This window comes from Oncorhynchus nerka, linkage group LG7 (assembly GCF_034236695.1).
Source record: "Oncorhynchus nerka isolate Pitt River linkage group LG7, Oner_Uvic_2.0, whole genome shotgun sequence".
In the NCBI taxonomy this organism is placed as follows: Eukaryota; Metazoa; Chordata; class Actinopteri; order Salmoniformes; family Salmonidae; genus Oncorhynchus; species Oncorhynchus nerka.
The window spans coordinates 54,632,377-54,655,337 of record NC_088402.1 but is presented as its reverse complement, the minus strand read 5'-3'; the positions used below and the strand labels follow the sequence as shown (position 1 = coordinate 54,655,337).

The window sequence follows — 22,961 nt, the reverse complement described above, 5'->3', positions numbered from 1 at the left end:
GAAGTGGAACGACATTTATTGGATATTTCAAACTTTTTTAACAAATCAAAAACTGAAAAATTGGGCGTGCAAAATTATTCAGCCCCTTTACTTTCAGTGCAGCAAACTCTCTCCAGAAGTTCAGTGAGGATCTCTGAATGATCCAATGTTGACCTAAATGACTAATGATGATAAATACAATCCACCTGTGTGTAATCAAGTCTCCGTATAAATGCACCTGCACTGTGATAGTCTCAGAGGTCCGTTAAAAGCGCAGAGAGCATCATGAAGAACAAGGAACACACCAGGCTGGTCCGAGATACTGTTGTGAAGAAGTTTAAAGCCGGATTTAGATACAAAAAGATTTCCCAAGCTTTAAACATCCCAAGGAGCACTGTGCAAGCGATAATATTGAAATGGAAGGAGTATCAGACCACTGCAAATCTACCAAGACCTGGCCGTCCCTCTAAACTTTAAGCTCATACAAGGAGAAGACTGATCAGAGATGCAGCCAAGAGGCCCATGATCACTCTGGATGAACTGCAGAGATCTACAGCTGAGGTGGGAGACTCTGTCCATAGGACAACAATCAGTCGTATATTGCACAAATCTGGCCTTTATGGAAGAGTGGCAAGAAGAAAGCCATTTCTTAAAGATATCCATAAAAAGTGTTGTTTAAAGTTTGCCACAAGCCACCTGGGAGACACACCAAACATGTGGAAGAAGGTGCTCTGGTCAGATGAAACCAAAATTGAACTTTTTGGCAACAAAGCAAAATGTTATGTTTGGCGTAAAAGCAACACAGCTCATCACCCTGAACACACCATCCCCACTGTCAAACATGGTGGTGGCAGCATCATGGTTTGGGCCTGCTTTTCTTCAGCAGGGACAGGGAAGATGGTTAAAATTGATGGGAAGATGGATGGAGCCAAATACAGGACCATTCTGGAAGAAAACCTGATGGAGTCTGCAAAAGACCTGAGACTGGGACGGAGATTTGTCTTCCAACAAGACAATGATCCAAAACATAAAGCAAAATCTACAATGGAATGGTTCAAAAATAAACATATCCAGGTGTTAGAATGGCCAAGTCAAAGTCCAGACCTGAATCCAATCGAGAATCTGTGGAAAGAACTGAAAACTGCTGTTCACAAATGCTCTCCATCCAACCTCACTGAGCTCGAGCTGTTTTGCAAGGAGGAATGGGAAAAAATTTCAGTCTCTCGATGTGCAAAACTGATAGAGACATACCCCAAGCGACTTACAGCTGTAATCGCAGCAAAAGGTGGCGCTACAAAGTATTAACTTAAGGGGGCTGAATAATTTTGCATGCCCAATTTTTCAGTTTTTGATTTGTTAAAAAAGTTTGAAATATCCAATAAATGTCGTTCCACTTCATGATTGTGTCCCACTTGTTGTTGATTCTTCATAAAAAATACAGTTTTATATCTTTATGTTTGAAGCCTGAAATGTGGCAAAAGGTGGTCGCAAAGTTCAAGGGGGCCGAATACTTTCGCAAGGCACTGTAGCCCCTCGTAGATTATCCCTCACACACAGTGCATGTGTGAAATATGACAAATATAAAAACACCCACCAAATGATGTATGTAAATTATACACGCACAGCCTGCATATAGTTAAGTGGGTCATTACACTATTGATGTTGATGTTTGGAGTCAGGATTACAACAATTCCCTACCAGACAAGGCAGGCTTGAATGTTTGTCTTACTGCTTTTTTTTACCTCACTTCCCTTCTCTCTGGCTTTCTCACTGTCTATTACTCTACATTTTCCGTGATCAAAGTGGAAATGACATCTGCACCGAGACATGCTCATTTGTCTCTTCTGGTTGTAGCAGTATTCACCTGCGCTGTCCTCAGTCCCCAGTCCTGCTGTAGTCAGTTAAATGAGGGTTTTGACCCTTCAGTGTTGAGCGGCTCAGACTCTTAATGTGATTAAGCCGTCAGTGTTCAGGCCCTGGCCAATTCACAACCTCTTCCTCTATCGCTCGCTCCCTCGCTCCCTCCCTCGACCACACACGTACAGACTGATACGCCATACAGAGTGACTAGTCAGAGTTCAGTCTGCGTCTCACGCAGATGGCTTGTTGAATGCTGTGTCAAAAACGTTATGTTATTTCGGGCTGGAGGCAGCATTTGGGTCAAAGCCACATTCTGTGAGACAAGAGAGAGAGGAAGAGGGCGAGATAGAGGGAGGGAGCGGGAGAGAAAGAGAGAGGGAGAAAGTGAAAGGGGGAGAGAACATTTCAACTCCCCACTCCCATTCCCAAGACACTGAATATACTCGCCACAATCCACTGAGATAAGCTCTATAGAAGCCCTACTGTCCCATGTGTGTTGGGAACATTATGTTCACACAAAAGGCGCACTATGAGCGGCTCCTCAGCCAACAAGTGCGTGGCAATCTCTAGCTAGCCGGAGGCTCTGAAATAAGAACGAGAGAATGAAAGAGAGAGAGAGAGAGAAACTGGAACAGAGAAACCACTAATCAAGCTTGATGAACAGCTACTCTCTTTCTCTCTCTCCCTCTGTTCCATCTCTCTCAATCTCTTCCATTCACTCTCCTTCTCTGAACACGTTCAGGCTAATTGCATCTGACTGAGAGATTCACTCCGTTTTGTAGACTGGTTTATAAGCAGGAACCAAAGTCTGACTGGCAAGCTGAGTTGGTTCGCCACTCTTTCCCATGGCTATGTGTCTGTTATTGGAGATTCCAACCCCTGTCTGGTTCCAGTTAACTCTGCTGCTCTGTGGGCAAACAAGGGTGCGGTGCGGTTCAGATAACTGCTTTCACTGAAAGACAAGATGTGGAATGTGTTATTATGACGAAACCCCTCGATGGGCGATCAAGAGGATGTTCTCACAGCATTGTTGATATGATCCCTATCTAGTCACTGGATGAGTGGACTCAAGTCCCAACCACGTCCTTCCGATAGAGGGCTCGCCAACTCAATTAGCGACAAATCAAAAATAATCGGAGTGCCCTCGTCAACTAATTTGCAACACTCCCTCTGAGTGTTTGAATATAGTGCAAGAGGTGTGCATGAAAAGTGTCTGACTTCACTCTTCTTCCTCGTGTCCTGCAGGGCTCTGGTGTTCGTGGCACATGGGGCAGGAGAGCATTCTGGGCCGTATGATGAGATCGGCCAGACCCTGAAGGAGCAGTCCTTGCTCGTCTTTGCGCACGACCACGGTGAGCCAAAGCACGCTGCAGCGGTGTTGTAGTACCTGAGTCCAGGACTCGGACTTGACTCAGACTCAAGTAGCGATTGGACTCGACCACTTGGACTCGACTGGTTGGACTCGACCGGTTGGTTGTCAGAAAATCTCTCTCTTTTGCGTAATTCAACATACTAGCTGCAACATCAAATGTTAGATAGCTGTATTATCCTTTCAGCATTACAAATGTGCAACTGTGATGAAATGTGACTTTTAAAAAAAATGGTTGGAAAGCAACTTGGCAACTCGAGGCTTTAGTGACTTGACTACATCACTGTCATGCAGCGCTTCTTAGTAGAGTCACAGAGGTAGCACTTAATTTTACAGTACAGAAATTTCCACCAAAAATACTGGAGAAGTCCTACTACCCATTGCAGCCACATCATTTGCTGCTAGTAAAATACCAGTGGAAATCTTAGCATAGACAAATGTGATGCCACGGCGTAATATGTTTGTTATCGCTAGAACAGTTTGTATGTTTTAGTTTAGAATAGGAACGGTGACTGAGTGAGTGTCACCCAGTCTCACAGTGAAGTAGAGCAGGTCCCAGTTGAGTTGAGCAACAGCTCTAAGAGTCAACACCAAATGAGAGTTGGAACTCTGTGTTTCCCTGTGATCTAATGAGTGACAGATCCTAGAATGTCAGTGTACAGCACTCAACAGAGACCTCTGGGAATGTCATCTTCATTAATGATTCATATTGTATCAAAGTAAAACTTGACTTACTAACATGGATCCCCCCCCCCCCCAGGGATATTATACAGTAATGAGAATGAATGTTAATAAATGTTGTGTTAGAGATTTTTCTTTATTTTGTCTACAACAATTATTTTTTAAACTCAATGTTTCCCATTGCGTTTCAAAGTAATCACAGAAATATTGAAATCACGAGGTGAGAGTGGGATTTTTGACACATACGAGCATGCACACACTCACACACACACACTTCACTGCAGAAGAAAAATTAACAGCATCCCGCGACTGACAGACACCAACGGGCTTCCATTGCACCATTGTCAGTGGAAGATATTATGGGGAGAGAAACAAGTGAGAGAGGGGCGGGGGGGGGGGGGGGGTGGAAGGATGGAAAGGGAGAGAGGGTGAACGGCACATGTTCTGAATGTTGAAACTGTAGCTGGTGCCGTGGTGCCATGGCAACGCACCTTTCACATAGCTTCAGCAGCATGTTCAGAGCAAGGTGTTGGAAGGTAATGGGAGGAGGGAGGGACAGCTGGCAGGATAACATAGGATGGATTGGCACGTACGGAGATCGAGAATGGCTCTCGCTCTCCGTCTCATCTGGCTCGTCTGTACAGAGAGTAATGAAGGGTAGAGTGGGAAATGTATTCCTCTATGGCCTCTGTCAATTACAATGGTGCCTTGTCCTCATCTCTCTCTCCCTCTAAATCTCTCTCTCCCTCTAAATCTCCCCCTCTCTCTCCCTCTAAATCTCTCTCGCCCTCTCATATATATATATATATAAATCTTCCTCTAAATCTTTCATTCTCTCCCTCTATATCTATCTCTTTTTCCCTCCATCAGTTGGCCATGGCCAGAGTGAAGGAGACCGGATGAATATTAAGGACTTCCAGGTGTTTGTCAGAGACTCCCTCCAGCACATTGATCTGATGAAGGGCCGACACCCCGACCTGCCTATCTTCATCATCGGACACTCTATGGTACGGTACATTCTGTAGTCTGCTCTCTGACCAAAGACTGGGGCCACTCTGTGGTACGGTACCCTCTCTAGTATTCAATTCTATTCAAGGGGCTTTATTGGCATGGGAAACATGTGTTAACATTGCCAAAGCAAGTGAGGTAGATAATATACAAAAGTGAAAAAAAACAATAAAGGTATCTAGTATCTTCCTTGTCAAAATACTGGGGTCACATTCATGAACTAACACTCGCCTGTGGTATGTGGTTGTCCTACCGCACTGTATTAAGATGAATGTACCAACCGTAAGTCGCTCTGGATAAGAGCGTCTGCTAAATTACCCAAATGTAAAATGTCTGCATGGTACCGTACCGTCTCTAGTGTATTCCTTGTCCAAACACTGAGGCTGTATCATTGCCAGCGGCTATGGTGTTTACCTCTCAACACAGTTCTCAGAAGTCATAGGGCCAGGGTTAGTTCGAGGCTATATCCATTACACAAACATTATGCAAGGACTTTGTTCAACACACTCGGTGTGACTCAGATGACCGCAGATGCTCTGACATCACAGCTCGTGCGTCTATGCTCATGGGAAACGGTGTCCTTTGAAAGTCTCGCTATGTAAATACCAACAGGGCCAAGTCAGGCCTTAAAAGGGATTTGACGTATTTAGCGTTACAGGCCTCATTTCCCTTCCCTGCTGCTCTGCCTCTGCCTCTGTTTGCTTGTTCTGCTGTTCTGTGACTGATCTCTGCTGTAAAAGCGCCTGAACAATGGAAACCACCTATAGCCTATGCGTCGAGATCCTCGTTGTGATTAACGTCCTTTAGATTCTCTCATGCACCACCAGCTGTGCACAATTAGACAGCCTTCCTTTAGGTTTGACATGCCGTTCAAATGAGATAACTTTGTTCTACTAGGAGCGGAATAAAGGCAATTTGAGTAAATGTTTAAACAGGACGTTTCATTGGGATGTTATTGTAATGGAGAAACCTGTGGAGTGAGGTACGGCCTTGCATTTTACAGGCATGTTGGCCAGTTTCCCCGACACAGATTAAGCATAGTCTAAGACTAAAGGTTCTCAATGGGGAAGCTCCATTTAAAGTCCAGGACTAGGCTTAATCTGTGTCCAGCAAACCAGCCATGAATGTACAGTTGAAGTCAGAAGTTTACATACACTTAGGTTGGAGTCATTAAAACACATTTTTCAACCACTCCACAAATTTCTTGTTAACAAACTGTAGTTTTGGCAAGTCGGTTAGGACACCTACTTTGTGCATGACACAAGTCATTTTTCCAACAATTGTTTACAGACATATTATTTCACTTATAATTCACTGTATCACAATTCCAGTGGGTCAGAAGTTAACATACACTAAGTTGACTGTGCCCTTAAACAGCTTGGAAAATGCCCGAAAATGATGTCATGGCTTTATAAGCTTCTGATAGGCTAATTGACGTCATTTGAGTCAATTGGAGGTGTACCTTTGGATGTATTTCAAGGCCTCCCTTCAAACTCAGTGCCTCTTTGCTTGACATGATGGGGAAATCAAAAGAAATCAGCCAAGACCTCAGGAAAAAAAATTGTTGACCTCCACAAGTCTGGTTCATCCTTGGGAGCAATTTCCAAATGCTTGAAGGCACCACGTTCATCTGTACAAACAATAGAACACAAGTATAAACACCATGGGACTACGTAGCCGTCATACTGCTCAGGAAGGAGACGCGTTCTGTCTCCTAGAGATGAACGTACTTTGGTGCGAAAAGTGCAAATCAATCCCAGAACAACAGCAAAGGACCTTTTGAAGATGCTGGAGGAAACAGGTACAAAAGTATCTATATCCACAGTAAAACGAGTCCTATATCGATATAACCTGAAAGGCCGCTCAGCAAGGAAGAAGCCACTGCTCCAAAACAGCCATAAAAAAGCCAGACTACCGTTTGCAACTGCAGATGGGGACAAAGATTGTACTTTTTAGAGAAATGTCCTCTGGTCTGATGAAACAAAAATAGAACTGTTTGGCCATAATGACCATTGTTATGTTTGGAGGAAAAAGGGGGAGGCTTGCAAGCCGAAGAACATCATCCCAACCGTGAAGCACAGGTGTGGCAGCATCATGTTGTGGGGGTGCTTTGCTGCAGGAGGGACTGGTGCACTTCACAAAATAGATGGCATGAGAGAGTAAAATTATGTGGATATATTGAAGCAACATCTCAAGACATCAGTCAGGAAGTTAAAGCTTGGTCACAAATGGGTCTTCCAAATGGACAATGACCCCAAACGTACTTCCAAAGTTGTGGCAAAATGGCTTAAGGACAACAAAGTCAAGGTATTGGAGTGGCCATCACAAAGCCCTGACCTCAATCCTATAGAAAATGTGTGGGCAGAACTGAAAAAGCGTGTGCGAGCAAGGAGGCCTACAAACCTGACTCAGTTACACCAGCTCTGTCAGGAGGAATAGAACAAAATCCATCCAACTTATTATCAGAAGCTTGTGGAAGGCTACCCAAAACGTTTGACCCAAGTTCAACAATGTAGGCAATGCTACCAAATACTAATTGAGTGTATGTAAACTTCTGACCCACTGGGAATGTGATGAAAGAAATAAAAGCTGAAATTAAATCACTCTACTATTATTCTGACATTTCACATTCTTAAAATAAAGTGGTGAACCTAACTGACCTAAAACAGGGAATTTTACTAAGATTAAATGTCAGGAATTGTGAAAAACTGAGTTTAGATGTATTTGGCTAAAGTGTATGTAAACTTCCGACTTCAACTGTATATGAACAAGCCATGCTTAGAACCCATTAGACTGTAATGTATGAGCAGTGTCAAATTGGGCATTTCCTGTGTCAGGGGCAAATTCCACCACCACTATTATCGACATTAAAGCCCCGAAGCCTGTGGTCTCAGTCAACACAAATGGCATGTTTCAGATTACAGAGGAGAATCTTAATCCAGAAACAGGCTAGTCCAGATACATGTGGTCCCAAATAATCCTTTACTGCAAAACTTGCACTGGCAGCTGATGAATTTATCATGACACCAGGCGAGACCCAGATGCAGACACAGGAGGTAGATGGTTGGAGTTTTACAATATTTATTAATCCAATAGGTAGAAGGCAAGAGAATGGTCATGGACAGGCAGGATGATCAGGCAGGCAGGAAAGTAGTCCAGAGTCAGGCAGGGGTCAAAACCGTGAAGACGATCAAAAAGAGAACGGGTTAAACACGTTGGTTGACTTGACAAACATACAAGACGAACTAGCACAGAGAGACAGGAAACACAGGGATAAATACACTGGGGGAAATAAGCGACACCTGGAGAGGGTGGAGACAATCACAAGGAACAGGTGAAACAGATCAGGGCGTGACAGAATTGACTGGTGACCCTCACTGACCTCACTGCACTCAACAACAAAGTCCAGTGTACCCTCTAATCGAGGCTAAACCTTGCCAACACTGTCCACTCTTCTACTGACCGTTCACTGCGGTTCTGATTAGTGAGCAATATAGACCCTTGCTCCTTTACTGGCCAAATCCTCCGTCCCTCCTTCTCCTCCTCTCTTTCTGTATTTCCTGACCCATTCCTTCCTCCTTCCACCTCTCCTCCCCTGGCTCTGTATGTCTGTCCCTCTTCCATGTCCTACTTCTTCAGTGCTAGGCCTTTATGTAATGTCAGTATGTTCGCGCCTTACATAACCACAATCAGAGTCTTCATAGTGTGAGGGGACGCAACACAATGCAAGTATTCTTTCCCTCAGTGCAAGAGGGGATGAGCTTGTGTGTGTGTTTCTGGTGGAGGCCTCTCTTGGTATAATCAATTCCTTAAAGAGCACCTCTGTTCCCAACGCTCACCCTTCCTGCCCAACCCTCCAAAGGCTTCTCTCTCTTTCTCTCCATTTATTCTTGGCTCCTTCAGTCAGGAGCCGTTACCCCAGAAAGCCTTTCTTGGTATGGGAAGGCCGTGACCCAACATGGCCCGTTTGGTGCCGATATCACTAGCAAACCCTCCAATAACAGCTCAGAACTAGCAGGGAAGATTCCCTAAATTCACTGGAGTTCACTCACTGTTTGACCAGACAGTTGAATCAGGCTGAAACTAACCCTGAATGGGATTTGACAAAACAGAATAAGCATTACTCAATCAACAACTTGTTTGTGGTCTCTCGATTAGTTAGTATAGATATACATAGAGATCACCTACATAGAGACACATTTATTCAATTAAATTGTATGGTTATCGCTATATAGATTTAGCCGTGTTTGCGATGTTCAGTGCATTTGACTTTCATTTCATTCGCTGGTGGGAAATGTTTTTCTCAACAGCCCGTCTCTTTAGAGGCCCCCACTCTCATGAATATTCAAACATCTGACAAAGAGAGGGCAGACAAACACTGTTCAAACAAATTTGCCTTCCAAAAGCCCTCCACAATTATCCGTGCCAAATTGATTGATTCTAGGAAGCCGTTGCGTAACTCCTAATTAGTTTACCCTTGCGTATTTGATTTAAAGGAAAACTCCATCCAAAAACTATCTTTTGATATTTGTTTCGTTGGTCCATTGTTTTGTTGATATAGTCCCAACATGTTTTGCATGTCAGCACTCAAGTTCTCAAGATATATTACTTTCAAAATACAGAAATGCACCGAGTATACAAAACTCTTTCTATGACATAGACCAGGTGAATCCAGGTGAAAGCTATGATCCCTTATTGATGTCACTTGTTAAATCCACGTCGATCAGTGTAGATGAAGGGGAGGAGATGGGTTAAAGAAGGACTTTTAAGGTGGGGTGCAACTCAATTTTAGGAAGGTGTTCATGTTTGGTATACACAGTGTATAGTCGGTATGAGCTGTGCACGGGTTTCTCTTTTCGTTCATGTTATTCAATTGTTACCGTACACCTGCAACAAAGATAGTGTAAGGGTTGACGCTGCTAAAGACAAAGATAGCTCAGATGTGCGAGTGCCTTTTGAATTGTATTTCTGTATTTTGAAAGTTCTAGATCTTGAAAACTTCATTGCTGACATGCAAAACATTTTGGGATATCAGCAATGGATTAATGAAACAAATACCAAATTATAGTTTTTGGGTGGAGTTTTCCTTTAAATCACAAAAGACGTCATGGTTTCTCCATCCTTTTTCTTCAGGGTGGAGCCATCTCAATTCTGACGGCGTGTGCACGACCGAGCGACTTTGCCGGCGTGGCTCTGATCGCTCCTATGGTCAGGATGAACCCAGAGTCTGCCACGCCCTTCAAGGTGGGTTTTGCCCATAGAAATAGGCTTTTCTTCCTATCCACTCATTACCCACCTATTCTTTAACGGGGATGCCCGTTCTAGGAATTCTATTTCTGGGGTTTCACCTGCACCCAATCCCCTCACATTTAGCCTGTCACCAATGTTAACCACTCCATTAATCCCTTTAACGACCACTGACCTGAGCTGTATTAGCTCCCCATTACATGCCTTTGTAATCTCTGTGGTTGTTCCTCTTTGTTCTGCAGGTGTTCCTGGCTAAAGTCGCAAATCACATTGTGCCCAGTCTGACTCTGGGCTTGATTAAGTCTAAATGGATTTCACGGGACCAAACACAGGTAAGTCTGGTCTATGGAATGTGTGTGTGCATCCTCAGCTCCACAATAGAGGCTTGACTGAGATCCAGATCGTCCAGCTCTCTGTTTTGAACCGGTCGGGAATTGGCGACAGAGAGAAAAAAATTATGTTTTTTCCCCCAATTCTGGAACTGTTTCCATGGAGCTGAGATAAAATGTTGCAGTGTGAAAACTAATTTGCTGCACTTCCACACATTTTGCCATGGCTATTTCTGTGTTCTTATGCTCAAACATTAATACAAAACCAATGGGGATCCCAGTCGGTGCCCTGCGTGCTCTGTCAGTAATCTAACCATGCCAAAAATACTCCTAAATTCATCGTTTTGGGACTTTTCGATTCTCCCTGACAGTCTAGCTTTCATTTTGGTGATTTCTAGGTGTCTAAGGTTATATTATTCAAAAATATATAGATCAATTGTATTTTCTACAATCAGTGCTTTCAGAAACTATTCGTACCCCTTGACTTATTCTACATTTTGTTGTGTTAAAGCCTGAATTCCAAATGGATTTGAGCAAATGTTAGTAAAATGAAATACAGAAATCATTTACATAAGTATTTGCACCCCTGATTCAATACATGTTATTATCACCTTGGGCTGTTGGAAAGCAAACTGAATTCAGTTTTCCTCTAGGATTTTGCCTGTGCTTAGATCTATTCAGTTTATTTGTAATCAAAAAAATCTCCCTAATCCTTGGCGATGACAAGCTTAAAATGATGCAGCCACCACCATCCTTAAAAATATGAAGAGTGGTACTCAGTGATGTGTTGTTGGATTTTGCAGTTTTACTTTACTTTATTGCAAACTGGATGGATATTTTGGAATATTTGCATTATGTACATGCTTCCTTTTCACTCTTGTCTCTTAGGTTAGTATTGTGGGGTAACTACAATGTTGTTGATTCGTCCTCAGTTTTCTACTGTCACAGCCATTAGACTCTGTAACTGTTTTAAAGTCACCATTGGCCTTATGGTGAAATCACTGAGCTGTTTCCTTCCTCTCCGGCAACTGAGTTAGGAAGGTCTCCTGAATCTTTGTAGTGACTGGTTGTATTGATACACCATCCAAAGTTTAATTAGTGACTTCACCATGCTCAAAGGGATATTCAATATCTGCTTTCTGTATATTTACCCATCTACCAATAAGTGTCCTTCTTTGCGAGGCATTGGCAAACCTCGCCGGTCTTTGTGGTGGAATCTGTGTTTGAAATTCACTGCTCGACTGAGGGACCTTACAGATAATTTGGTTGTGTGGGGTACAGGGATGATGTAGTCATTCAAAAATCATGTTATACAATATTATTGCACACAGTAATTCCATTCCACTTATGTGACTTATGCCATTTTTTTTTTACTCCTGAACCTATTTAGGCTTGCCATAACAAAGGGGTTGAATACTTATTGATTTAAGACATTTCAGCTTTTCATTTGTAAAAAATATTTGAAAAACACAATTCCACTTACGGGGTATTGTGTGTGGGCCAGTGACACAATCTCAATTGAATCTATTTTAAATTCAGGCTGGAACACAACAAAACGAGGAAAAAGTCAAGGGGCGTGACTAATGAAGGTACTTTCTGTCTAGTTTTAGTCGTTTAAGTTTACACTGAAAGCGTTTTTAGAAATGTATGTATTTAGAAAAAGGTCGAAAGTTTTTATTTTGGTGTGGCGGCAACAATTTAGCAGCGACCCACCACCATATCTGATATATCAGGCCATATCCTATACAGTAGTATGCACATCATGGGTCAATATTGAGAAAGCCAAGCGCCCTATGGGTTACTATCAGTGAACATCTAAGGGAAATGGTCACTCAACAGTCACTTCCTTTACCCTGCAGGTTGAAGCATACGACACTGACGAGTTGATCTATCACGGTGGGGTACGTGTGTCATTTGCCATGCAGATGATAGGCGCGTCGGAGCGGATCGAGAGAGTGATCCCCGCCATCACCTGGCCCTTCCTGCTTCTCCACGGCGACGTCGACAAGCTGTGTGACATCGGAGGGTCCCAGATGATGTTTGACAAGGCCCCGAGCACGGACAAGAAGATCAAGGTGGGACTAGCACCAGAGCCATATATTTAGATCAAATATATTTAGATAAATATATGGTATGGTTAAATATACACTACCGTTCAAAAGTTTGGGGTCTCTTAGAAATGTCCTTGTTTTTGAGAGGCCCATTATCAGCAACCATCACTCCTGTGTTCCAATGGCACGTTGTGTTAGCCTAATCCCTGTTTATCATTTTAAAAGGCTAATCGATCATTAGAAAACCCTTTTGCAATTATGTTAGCACAGCTGAAAACTGTTGTACTGCTTAAAGAAGCAATAAAACTGGCCTTCTTTAGACTAGATGAGTATCTGGAGCATCAGCATTTGTGGGTTCGATGATCAATTAGCCTTTTAAAATGATAAACTTGTCACGTTGTGTTAGCTAATCCATTGGAACACAGGAGTGATGGTTGCTGATAATGGGCCTCTGTACGCCTATGTAGATATTCCTTTTTAAAAAATCTGCCGTTTCCAGCTACAATAGTCATTTACAACATTAACAATATCTACACGGTATTTCTGATCAATTTGATGTTATTTTAATGGACAAAATATGTGCTTTTCTTTCAAAAACAAGGACATTTCTAAGTGACCCCAAACTTTTGAACGGTAGTGTATGTCTCTGACTAGCACTGCACAGGCCCGAAACAGAAATGTCGACAGACCTGAATAGCTCAGACACTGAGTCATACGAACTGATATAGACAAGCCAGTATATTTAGAATGGACACCATCTTATCTGCTCTTGAACTTCTCTTTTTCTTTTCATTCTCTATTTGTTTAACTGGCTGTTCCAAGTCCATACATCATCATCACTTGTCACACTAAAGAGAGGGGGAACAGAGAGGTTGAGAAATAGGGAACACAGAGAGGTAACAGATAGAGCTTATCGTGTGTGTTCTCTCTCTTTCAGGTATATGACGGAGCATACCATGCCCTGCACCATGAACTCCCAGAGACTGCGGCGTCAGTGCTCAAGGAAGTCACCGTCTGGATCTCCGAGCGTCTCCCTGCGTCTCCTTCTCAGGGGTCCTAGTCTCCTCTTCCTCTCCACCCCCCTCCCCCCCCATCCCAACCAACCCTGCCCTCCATGCTGTATTACCACTGTATGAACCTCAAACCTTTCTACATTTGTACTGACCATTTGAAATACTAATGCCAACTTGTCAGTAATCTTTGGACCCCTAGGGCCATTGTAGGGAAGTCCTGATTTCCCAGGCTCTACATTAGGGACAACAGCTGTGCCCCAGATGCCAGGCAGCAGGTCATAGTACATATATCAGCCATGTCTCCCTGTACTGAGTTCAAAGAGAGCCATGCTGAGAGCTGGGCCAAGCGCAATTCACAGAGGCATTTTTGTAATTTGTAACCACGGTGATCACCAGGCCGACAGAAACGTGTTGAATTCCCCCCATGCTGCGGCGCTCCCTTTTGTGTGTTGCCGTGGAGACAACTGGCCTTTGTTCTCCCCTCCATATCTCAGATCTTCTGATCATAGAGTCAAACATCTTGGACTTTTTTTGAACGCCCCAGACTGCTGCCCCCAATGGTTATTTGTCAGAACTGCAGGGTTTTGGTGGCTGCAGTCCAAGACCAGAAGCTGCCCGTTACCATGGCAGCATCTCAGAAAAAAAAGGTTGAATCCATTGGAGCGCCACTGTAAAACGAGGCATGCTGTGACCCATTATACAGTAGATGCAGTGTACAGACAAAGGCATCACTTCGCTGCAGTTGACTCTGCATTTATGAAGCTGACAGGGCCTTAGGGTACCACCTGCAACATCAACATTTATGGGTGTTTCCCATAGTCTGCATTGGACTAATACAGATTACAATGTATTGTTATGAGTGGAAAGCCCACCTATCTTGTTACATTTATGATTGATGCTTACTGGCCAATCGGATGAAAGCTCTCTTCTTATATTGTTTGAGTGTCAGATTGACTTGACAGATGGCCCCGGCATGGAACACATAGTTAACGTGCTGGAGCTAGTCCGTCTTTGTGTGGTTAACAAACTGTCAATAAACAGCAGAAAGAGAGAAGGTCGTGGTTTCCTTCTTCCCACGCCAACATCAACCAACGAGGAGCTGACAGAAACAAGACGGGACTTATCAGCTACGGTACAGTAGCTGGCTAAGATAACTCTGTTGACGTTAACTGTGAAGCTAACGTACTGAAGAGGCTAGCTGGTCAACTCTAAGGAGCCAACACAACACTGGTGTCGGAAGTGCTTCATTTTCTACTTTTATTTAAAGGTCCCGAATAGTGAAAATCATGTTTTTCATCAAATATTCAGATGAAACAAGTTCATAGTAGGTTGACCCAAGTATGAAAAATGACTATCTGGTACATTGACAAAGTTGATCATAGAGTTACTGGTCCCCTCCCCCCATGTCAAACGCATGGATTCAGGAGGCAGGCGGTACTTCCGGCTTTATGCAACATCACGTAAAGCCAGACATGTTATACACCAATGGTAGTGTCCTGTAATCTTAACTAATTTAAATATGTAACTACGCCTTAAAACATCGCGTGTGCACATCATACAGCTTTGTTTACAAACTGTAAGATAGCTTCAAGCAGAACGTGAAAGCGAGTCAGTCTCCAGTCACAAATATGATGACTTGCAAGTCGACTTTGACTTTAACACCAATGACTCTGACTTAACTTGGACTTTAGACTTTTGACTCGAACTGACTTGATAACCTCCCCAAGCCCAAACGTTAAAAATTATGCTATTAAAAAAAGTGTGCAGCGCATCAACTCTCTTTAAGAAGTTCAGATTACAGTTTGAATTGGACAGCAGTCAATCAAATTGTGGCAGCTGAGAAAAAGTTGCGCGTGGCAGTGCAGAGGAATGTCGGCGGGTGAATTCAGTCGGAGCCTTTGGAAAGATGATACCCCAAATTATTATTTTCGAATATTAATAGTCAACAAAAAACGGATTGCAACTTGCAAAACATGCGGGAAGAAAATGACAGACGGAGGAGCAACAATTTCCAACTTTGTTCGACATTTGAAGCTGCACAAAGAACGGTAAGTCGCGGCTAATATAGCCGACAGCTATATATATATAACTTTGCTTGTGTAGCATGTAGGCTAACGTAACGTTAAATCAATGGACCTCCACACAGTCAGTCAGTGCGGGAACGTGATCATTGCACCCAAGATTGAGCAACAAATGGCTAGGCAGTTGGTAGCCTAAATCCTGCGTGATGTTACTGCGGTTCCTGAAACCATTAACATACGCTAGCCTACTCTAACCACACACAGAGAGGGTGTGTGTGTGTGTTGGGCGATTGTGTACAAACCTACCTCGCCCGATTGCGATCCTCGATAGTCGATCGCTATGGGGGGTCTTTCTCATGGCTACCAATGTATTTCCATGGAATTATGTTTATCTGGAAAGTAATAAATATACATTTTTTTTATAAATGTAAATGTAATATACTAACTATTACTCTTGTTAAAAATACGAAATGGTATTACATTTGGTGAAGAGCACATTATGACCTATTTAGGACTCGAAACTCAAAGTTTAGGACTTGGGACTTGAGTGCTAAGACTTGAGACTTACTTGTGGCTTGTAAAACAATGACTTGGTCCCACCTCTGCTGGTAACTAACCTCTTCATCTGGGTTGTGTCTTTTAGCTAGCAAGCTACTTACCAGCATGCCGGAAAAAGCACACTGTGTTGTAACTGGATGCCATAGTGTTCATTTAAAATGGAACTGACAGCTTTTAAGCAACATGAAAACGTATTAAAATCTGTTCATATGCTCCCCAGGAAGAATATTACACTTAAAAAAAAAAATCTGACAAGTGAGCACTTACATATGTTAATTTTCACGTTTTGATAAATTCATAGAATGTTTGGGAATGACTTATAGTAACTAATAAACCGGCTAGTAGTAGCCGGCTCCAATGCATGCTTGTTCCAACACACGTTTTGACAACTGAATGGGAACTAGCCTGCCTGCCCGCCCATTTGATCGATACCAAATACATTTGACAGACAACTAAGAGATATGCTAACTGTGGATAACAGTCATTCAAATTCAGCATAAGTAGCTAGCAAAACGATTCACATATTGGTAGTAAACCAAATGACACCTGCACCTCTAGCTGTAGCCACCGAAAAAAAGTTGGTCACTCACCCACTGCTCCAATGACATCCTCCTAGCAGCTAGCTAGCTAACGGCTCCGTGATTTTAGCTTGCTAAATAAATAGCTAGCTACATAAATAGATACTCTAGCCTAGGGGTGCCAAACTCAATCAGAGCACAGGTCATATTGAAAAAACACAATGAATTCATGGGCCAGACTTAGCCTATTTGTTATAAAAAAAACATGAAACTATGACCTAAACTGGCCATTGTTTTATAAGAAAAATATGTCCCTTTATAATGTCTACTTATGTACACAGGAGGCTGTATATACAGTTGAAGTCGGAAGTTTACGCACACTTAGGTTGGAGACGTTACAACTCGTTTTTCAACCACCACACATTTCTTGTTAAACAAACCATAGTTTTGGCAAGTCGGTTAGGGCATCTACTTTGTGCATGACACAAGTAATTTTGCCAACAATTGTTTACAGACAGATTATTTAATTTATAATTCACTGTATCACAATTCCAGTGGGTCAGAAGTTGAAAGGCCGCTCAGCAAGGAAGAAGCCACTGCTCCAAAACAGCCATAAAAAAGCCAGACTACCGTTTGCAACTGCAGATGGGGACAAAGATTGTACTTTTTAGAGAAATGTCCTCTGGTCTGATGAAACAAAAATAGAACTGTTTGGCCATAATGACCATTGTTATGTTTGGAGGAAAAAGGTGGAGGCTTGCAAGCTGAAGAACACCATCCCAACCATGAAGCAAGGGGGTGACAGCATCATGTTGTGGGGGTGCTTTGCTGCAGGAGGGTCTGGTGCACTTCACAAAATAGTGAATATGTGAATATATTGAAGCAACATCTCAAGACATCAGTCAGGAAGTTAAAGCATACTTCCAAAGTTGTGGCAAAATGACAACAAGGTCAAGGCATTGGAGTGGCCATCACAAAGCCCTGACCTCAATCCAATAGAAAATTTGTGGGCAGAACTGAAAGAGCGTGTGGGAGCAAGGAGACCTACAAACCTGACTCAGTTACACCAGCTCTGTCAGGAGAAATGGGCCAAAATTCACCCAACTTATTGTGGGAAGCTTGTGAAAGGCTACCTGAAACATTTGACCCAAGTTCAACAATTTAAAGGCAATGCTACCAAATTCTAATTGAGTGAATGTAAACTTCTGACCCACTGGGAATGTGATGAAAGAAATAAAAGCTCAAATAAATCATTCTCTCTACTATTATTCTGGCATTTCACATTCTTAAAATAAAGTGGTGAACCTAACTGACCTAAGACAGGGAATTTCTAATATGATTAAATGTCAGGAATTGTGAAAAACGGAGTTTAAATGTATTTGGCTAAGGTGTATGTAAACTTCCGACTTCAACTGTAGCCTTTTAACATATTTAAACAAAAGAAGCGAAATAATATTTGCCGACCTCTTGCTGCTAATTAAAAAATATTTAATAACTCCAAATAACAAAAACCTAGCTATAGGTTGTTGTAACATTTGTGTGCACTGCATGGATCAACAGTGCAGTTGCATGGTGCTGTAAAAGCATGTATTGTTGTTGTGTAGCAAGGCTGATGCTCAAATATTGCTGTAATAGGCCTACATGTTTCTCCTTTGCATGGCGTTTTGTTTTATGGGTTATTAAATGTCAAGCTTCAAAAACCAAAGCTAGACTGCAACATTTCAGTAGCCTAGCTAGGACAGTGGCATGTGTCTACACATTCCCTCCACTGGGACACACGAAGCAGTGCAATTGTTGTTGAATTCACCAATGTGAGCTCATCAGGCTGTAATTTCATAAAGTAGATGACTCAACTGTTAACTTATTTATACTCACTTGTGTGTCCTATTCAGCCCGCGTGGCCTTGTGTTTGACAAACGTGCGCTAGCCTATTAGCCACTTTATGACAGGCTTGCGATCATTGCCATTGCTTGTATGCAGTGACGACCTGTCATTCAGGGGTAGAGCCCCACATTTTTTGCAAAGCAAAATAATATAGATATACATATATATTTTTGGTCTTGCCTGCTTTGCATGTTATTTTGGCATTAATACATGTCACATATCAGTTTGAAAACAATGTAAAAAATAATATATATAATTGAGATAATACACATACTCTTTTTGGTTTTCTTGAGTAAGCCAGCTCCAAAATGCAGGTGTGTCAGCCTAGCTCGATGCTTTCTGTGGTGGTGGGACGAGCCAGCAAAAAATAGGAGCATTGCGCCATGATTGACTCAGTGTTGTGTCACTCATGGGGACAGTACGTCATCGTGAAGTTTATGTCATTAGTAAGGGTAGACATCCAAAATTTCAGCCCTTTGGGTCCTGCCATAGAGTTATATTACAAGTGTCCTTCCAAGAAGGCTCAAAGTCATTGGCCACAGATAAAATGACGTCAAATCACGTTATATGTACAGTAGCTTTGATTGGACTGATCATGTCAACACCCAGTGGTTAGAGCATTGAGCCAGTAACCGAAAGGTTGCTGGATCAAATCCCCGAGCTGACAAGGTAAAAAAGCTGTCGTTCTGCCCCTGAGCAAGGCAGTTAACCCACTGTTACCCGGGCGCTGAAGACGAGGATGACGATTAAGGCAGCCCCCCCGCACCTCTCTGATTCAGAAGGGTTGGGTTAAATGAGGAAGACACATTTCAATTGAAGGCATTCAGTTGTACAACTGACTAGTGTGGTGGAAATTCTAATCAACAACAAGGAGAGACAATCACCAATCAGGATATTACTTTATTCAAAACGTGTTAAGAAGAAAAGCATAGAGCAATTGCTTCTATAATGATGAGGCTGGTCGGCTCAACACTTCCAAGTGTTGTGGTGAGTAGCTCTGACATACAAAATATATTTGATAGAAAAGATACGCCCTTTTAGTCTTCTTCACAAACAACAGCTGTATGGAATGGGTCACAAGGTGAAACTTGATATACCGCCAGATTGCATTTGCTATGAAGACTGTTATTATTGTTTAGTCTGGCCCCTAAGATGAGGCTCCGATCTCTTTCCTGGTATTTCATAGCATAGAAACACCAATTCATTCTATGGCATGAATCAATTGTCAACTCCAGATACTCCCATCTCAAGTAAAACCCCTTCATGACCACACACCTGGACAAGCTCACTGAGGGGAGTGAGCCTCTAGGTCATACACTCCCCCAGGATAGGTGCGACATCAGAGATGACATACAATGGTTCCAGACACTACCCCACATATCTTTTCTCAGACCTTATCTCCCCCAAAGAGGGAGTGACTGGCTCACAGACATTGTGGAGACAAGTACATGGTTCCCCATCATTCACGCCATCCCTTCACATGGTTGAGAATAGGTAAAGACACATTCACATATGAAGACAAATGTTCCCTCCTGTCCTCTTCTCTTTCTGATATTCTGCATAGCACCATAGACATGTGGAAGACACGCCTGACTTCTCCCCTCTCTGGGCCCCAGGTGACTGAGCCCCAGCTGAGGGAGGAAGTGCAACTGCCAACACCAGAGTCCGAAGGGATACATTCCAATAACAAGCATATCATATATGCTTTTGTCACTTTTAGATTAGACTACTGCAATGCTCTACTTTCCGGCTACCTGGATAAAGCACTAAATAAACTTCAGTTAGTGCTAAATACGGCTGCCAGAATCTTGAATAGAACAGAAAAACTTTGAAATCAGCCCTAGCCTTAACAGGAAGCCAGTGTAGAGAGGCTAGCACTGGAATAATATGATCACATTTTTTGCTAACCTACAAAGCATTACATGGGCTTGCTCCTACCTACATGGCTACATGTACGCTACAGTCACAAGACGCAGGCCTCCTTATTGTTCCTAGAATTTCTAAGCAAACAGCTGGAGGCAGGGCTTTCTCCTATAGAGCTCGATTTTCATGGAATGGTTTGCCTATCCCTGTGAGAGATGCAGACTCGGTCTCGACCTTTAAGTCTTTATTGACGACTCATCTATTCAGTACGTCCTACGATGGAGTGTAGTCTGGCCCAGGGGTGTGAAGGTGAACAAAAAGGCACTGGAGCAACAAACCGCCCTTGCTGTCTCTGCCTGGCCGGTTCCCCTCTCTCCACTGGCATTCTCTACCTTATTACGGGGGCTGAGTCACTGGCTTACTGGTGCTCTTCCATGCCGTCCATAGGAGGGGTGCGTCACTTGAGTGGGTTGAGTCACTGACGGGATCTTCCTGTCCAGGTTGGCACCCCCCTTGGGTTCATGCCGTGGGGGATATCTTCATGGGCTATACTCGGCCTTGTCTCAGGGTAGTAGGTTGGTGGTTGAAGATATCACTCTAGTGGTGTGGGGGCTGTGCTTTGGCAAAGTGGGTGGGGTTATATCCTGCCTGTTTGGCCCTGTCCGGGGGTATCGTCAGACAGAGCCACAGTGTCTCCCGACCCCTCCTGTCTCAGCCTTGGGGGGGGGGGGGGGGGTAATAGGGTCAATCTGTTATATCTGGAGTATTTCTCCTGTCTCATCCGATGTCCTGTGTGAATTTAAGTATGCTCCCTCTAATTCTCTCTGTCCCTTTTATCTCTTTCTCACTCTCCCTCTCTTTCTCTCTTATCTCGGAGGACCTGAGCCCTAGGAACATGCCTCAGGACTGCCTGGCCTGATGACTGCTTGCTGTCCCCAGTCCACCTGGTCTTGCTGCTGCTCCAGTTTCAACTGTTCTGCCTGCGGCTATGGAACCCTGACCTGTTCACTGGACGTGCTACCTTGTCCCGGACTGTACCTGCTGTCTCTAACTCTGAATGATCGGCTATGAAAAGCCAACTGACATTTACTCCTGCGGTGCTGACCTGTTGCATCCTCTACAACCGCTGTGATTATTATTATCTGACCCTGCTGGTCATCTATGAACATTTGAACATCTTGGCCATGTTCTGTTATAATCTCCACCCGGCACAGCCAGAAGAGGACTGGCCACCCCTCAGAGCCTGGTTCCTCTCTAGGTTTCTTCCTAGGTTCTGGCCTATCTAGGGAGTTTTTCCTAGCCACCGTGCTTCTACACCTGCATTGCTTGCTGTTTGGGGTTTTAGGCTGGGTTTCTGTACAGCACTTTGAGATATCAGCTGATGTACGAAGGGCTATATAAATAAATTTGATTTGATAGTAAGCTGTTAGTAGCCCATGTGCCTCACCCTAATAATTTGGTCTATTTTCACCTCTTGATTTCACCTAATGTTACTGTTCTGACTTGGTGGTGCTGCACATGTAGCTTATAACCTGTTTTTGAGAAATGTCATCTAATATTGTAAGAGGTTTCATTGTCTGCTTAAACTGTATGCCCCCTTTTTTTAGTCCTATGGTTCTGACTTGGTGTACAGGGAAAATACTGTAAAAGCAGCCCATGTTCTGCATTCTGTCGCTGTACATTTCAAAAGTGCTGAACACAGTTATGTTGTTGCTCACTAATTAATATTTTAATCGAAATTACGGAATGCCTATTATCCACTCATCGTTCCCATATGCCATAGTTTGTACATCTCAATTGTCAGTAGAAACTGCATTTGTTTAAGCAAGTCAGCCATATCAGCTATGTTCTTTAAAAAGTCAGTAAACAAGCCTGAATGAATTGTTTCGCTGCCAGACAAGGCTCCGCTGATAGCCAGGTGTAGCGGTGGTAAGGATTCACTCCATTGTGCTGAAAAGAAAGCTCTGCTGATGGGACAGCTTTATGTCGGCCCTAACAGTTTGTGGGCACCACTTGTCTCCGTTATAGTGGAATTAATGTAGTGTCTTGGCTGGCATGCTGCTAAACATTTGTATTTATTTTTTTCCCCCAATAAGATAGATTTACATGCTAAAATCGCCACTGCTTGTATGACTCTATTGACAATCCCAGCCTTAGTTACAGTCGTACGTTTTTGTTCAAAATATTGAGTCATTGACACTGAAACAGCAAACAATGTACCAGGCCAGCTGTGATTTACAACCTGATATCAATATATTTTGGACTAAGAAATATATTGGTGGTTTATATTAATTATGCATTGAGTGAAATATAACCTGTTTTTAAAACCTTTTTATGAAGTTTGTATTGCATAAACTGAGAATTTGATCTTTCGGACTGATATTATGATTGTCTGTTTGTTTCATATCCGCAAAGTAGTTAAAACACTCTGTTCCACTTTCACGATACACTATTTTCCGAAATCTGACAGCAGTGGCTGCTTTTCATTTCGGGTGGACAGTGTACCAAAGATGTACACCATGTCACGTGTGTGCAGTGCACATTTAAGTTGCTTTATCAGTCGGGGAGACCATTCGATGG

The 22,961-nt window shown here is 43.0% G+C and overlaps 1 protein-coding gene across 1 annotated transcript in view; it reads left to right on the top strand.

The window, feature by feature from the left end:
* The window catches only part of LOC115131967 (monoglyceride lipase-like), a 29,205-nt gene extending 6,493 nt beyond the window's left edge, over nucleotides 1–22,712 (top strand). Inside the window, exons 3-8 of the mRNA XM_029664096.2 lie at nucleotides 3,085–3,191; nucleotides 4,760–4,896; nucleotides 10,031–10,141; nucleotides 10,387–10,476; nucleotides 12,333–12,548; nucleotides 13,462–22,712. Coding sequence (XP_029519956.1) covers nucleotides 3,085–3,191; nucleotides 4,760–4,896; nucleotides 10,031–10,141; nucleotides 10,387–10,476; nucleotides 12,333–12,548; nucleotides 13,462–13,584 — 784 coding nt within the window. The 3' untranslated portion in view covers nucleotides 13,585–22,712. The remainder of the gene's footprint in view (nucleotides 1–3,084; nucleotides 3,192–4,759; nucleotides 4,897–10,030; nucleotides 10,142–10,386; nucleotides 10,477–12,332; nucleotides 12,549–13,461) is intronic.
* Nucleotides 22,713–22,961: the final 249 nt, after the last annotated feature.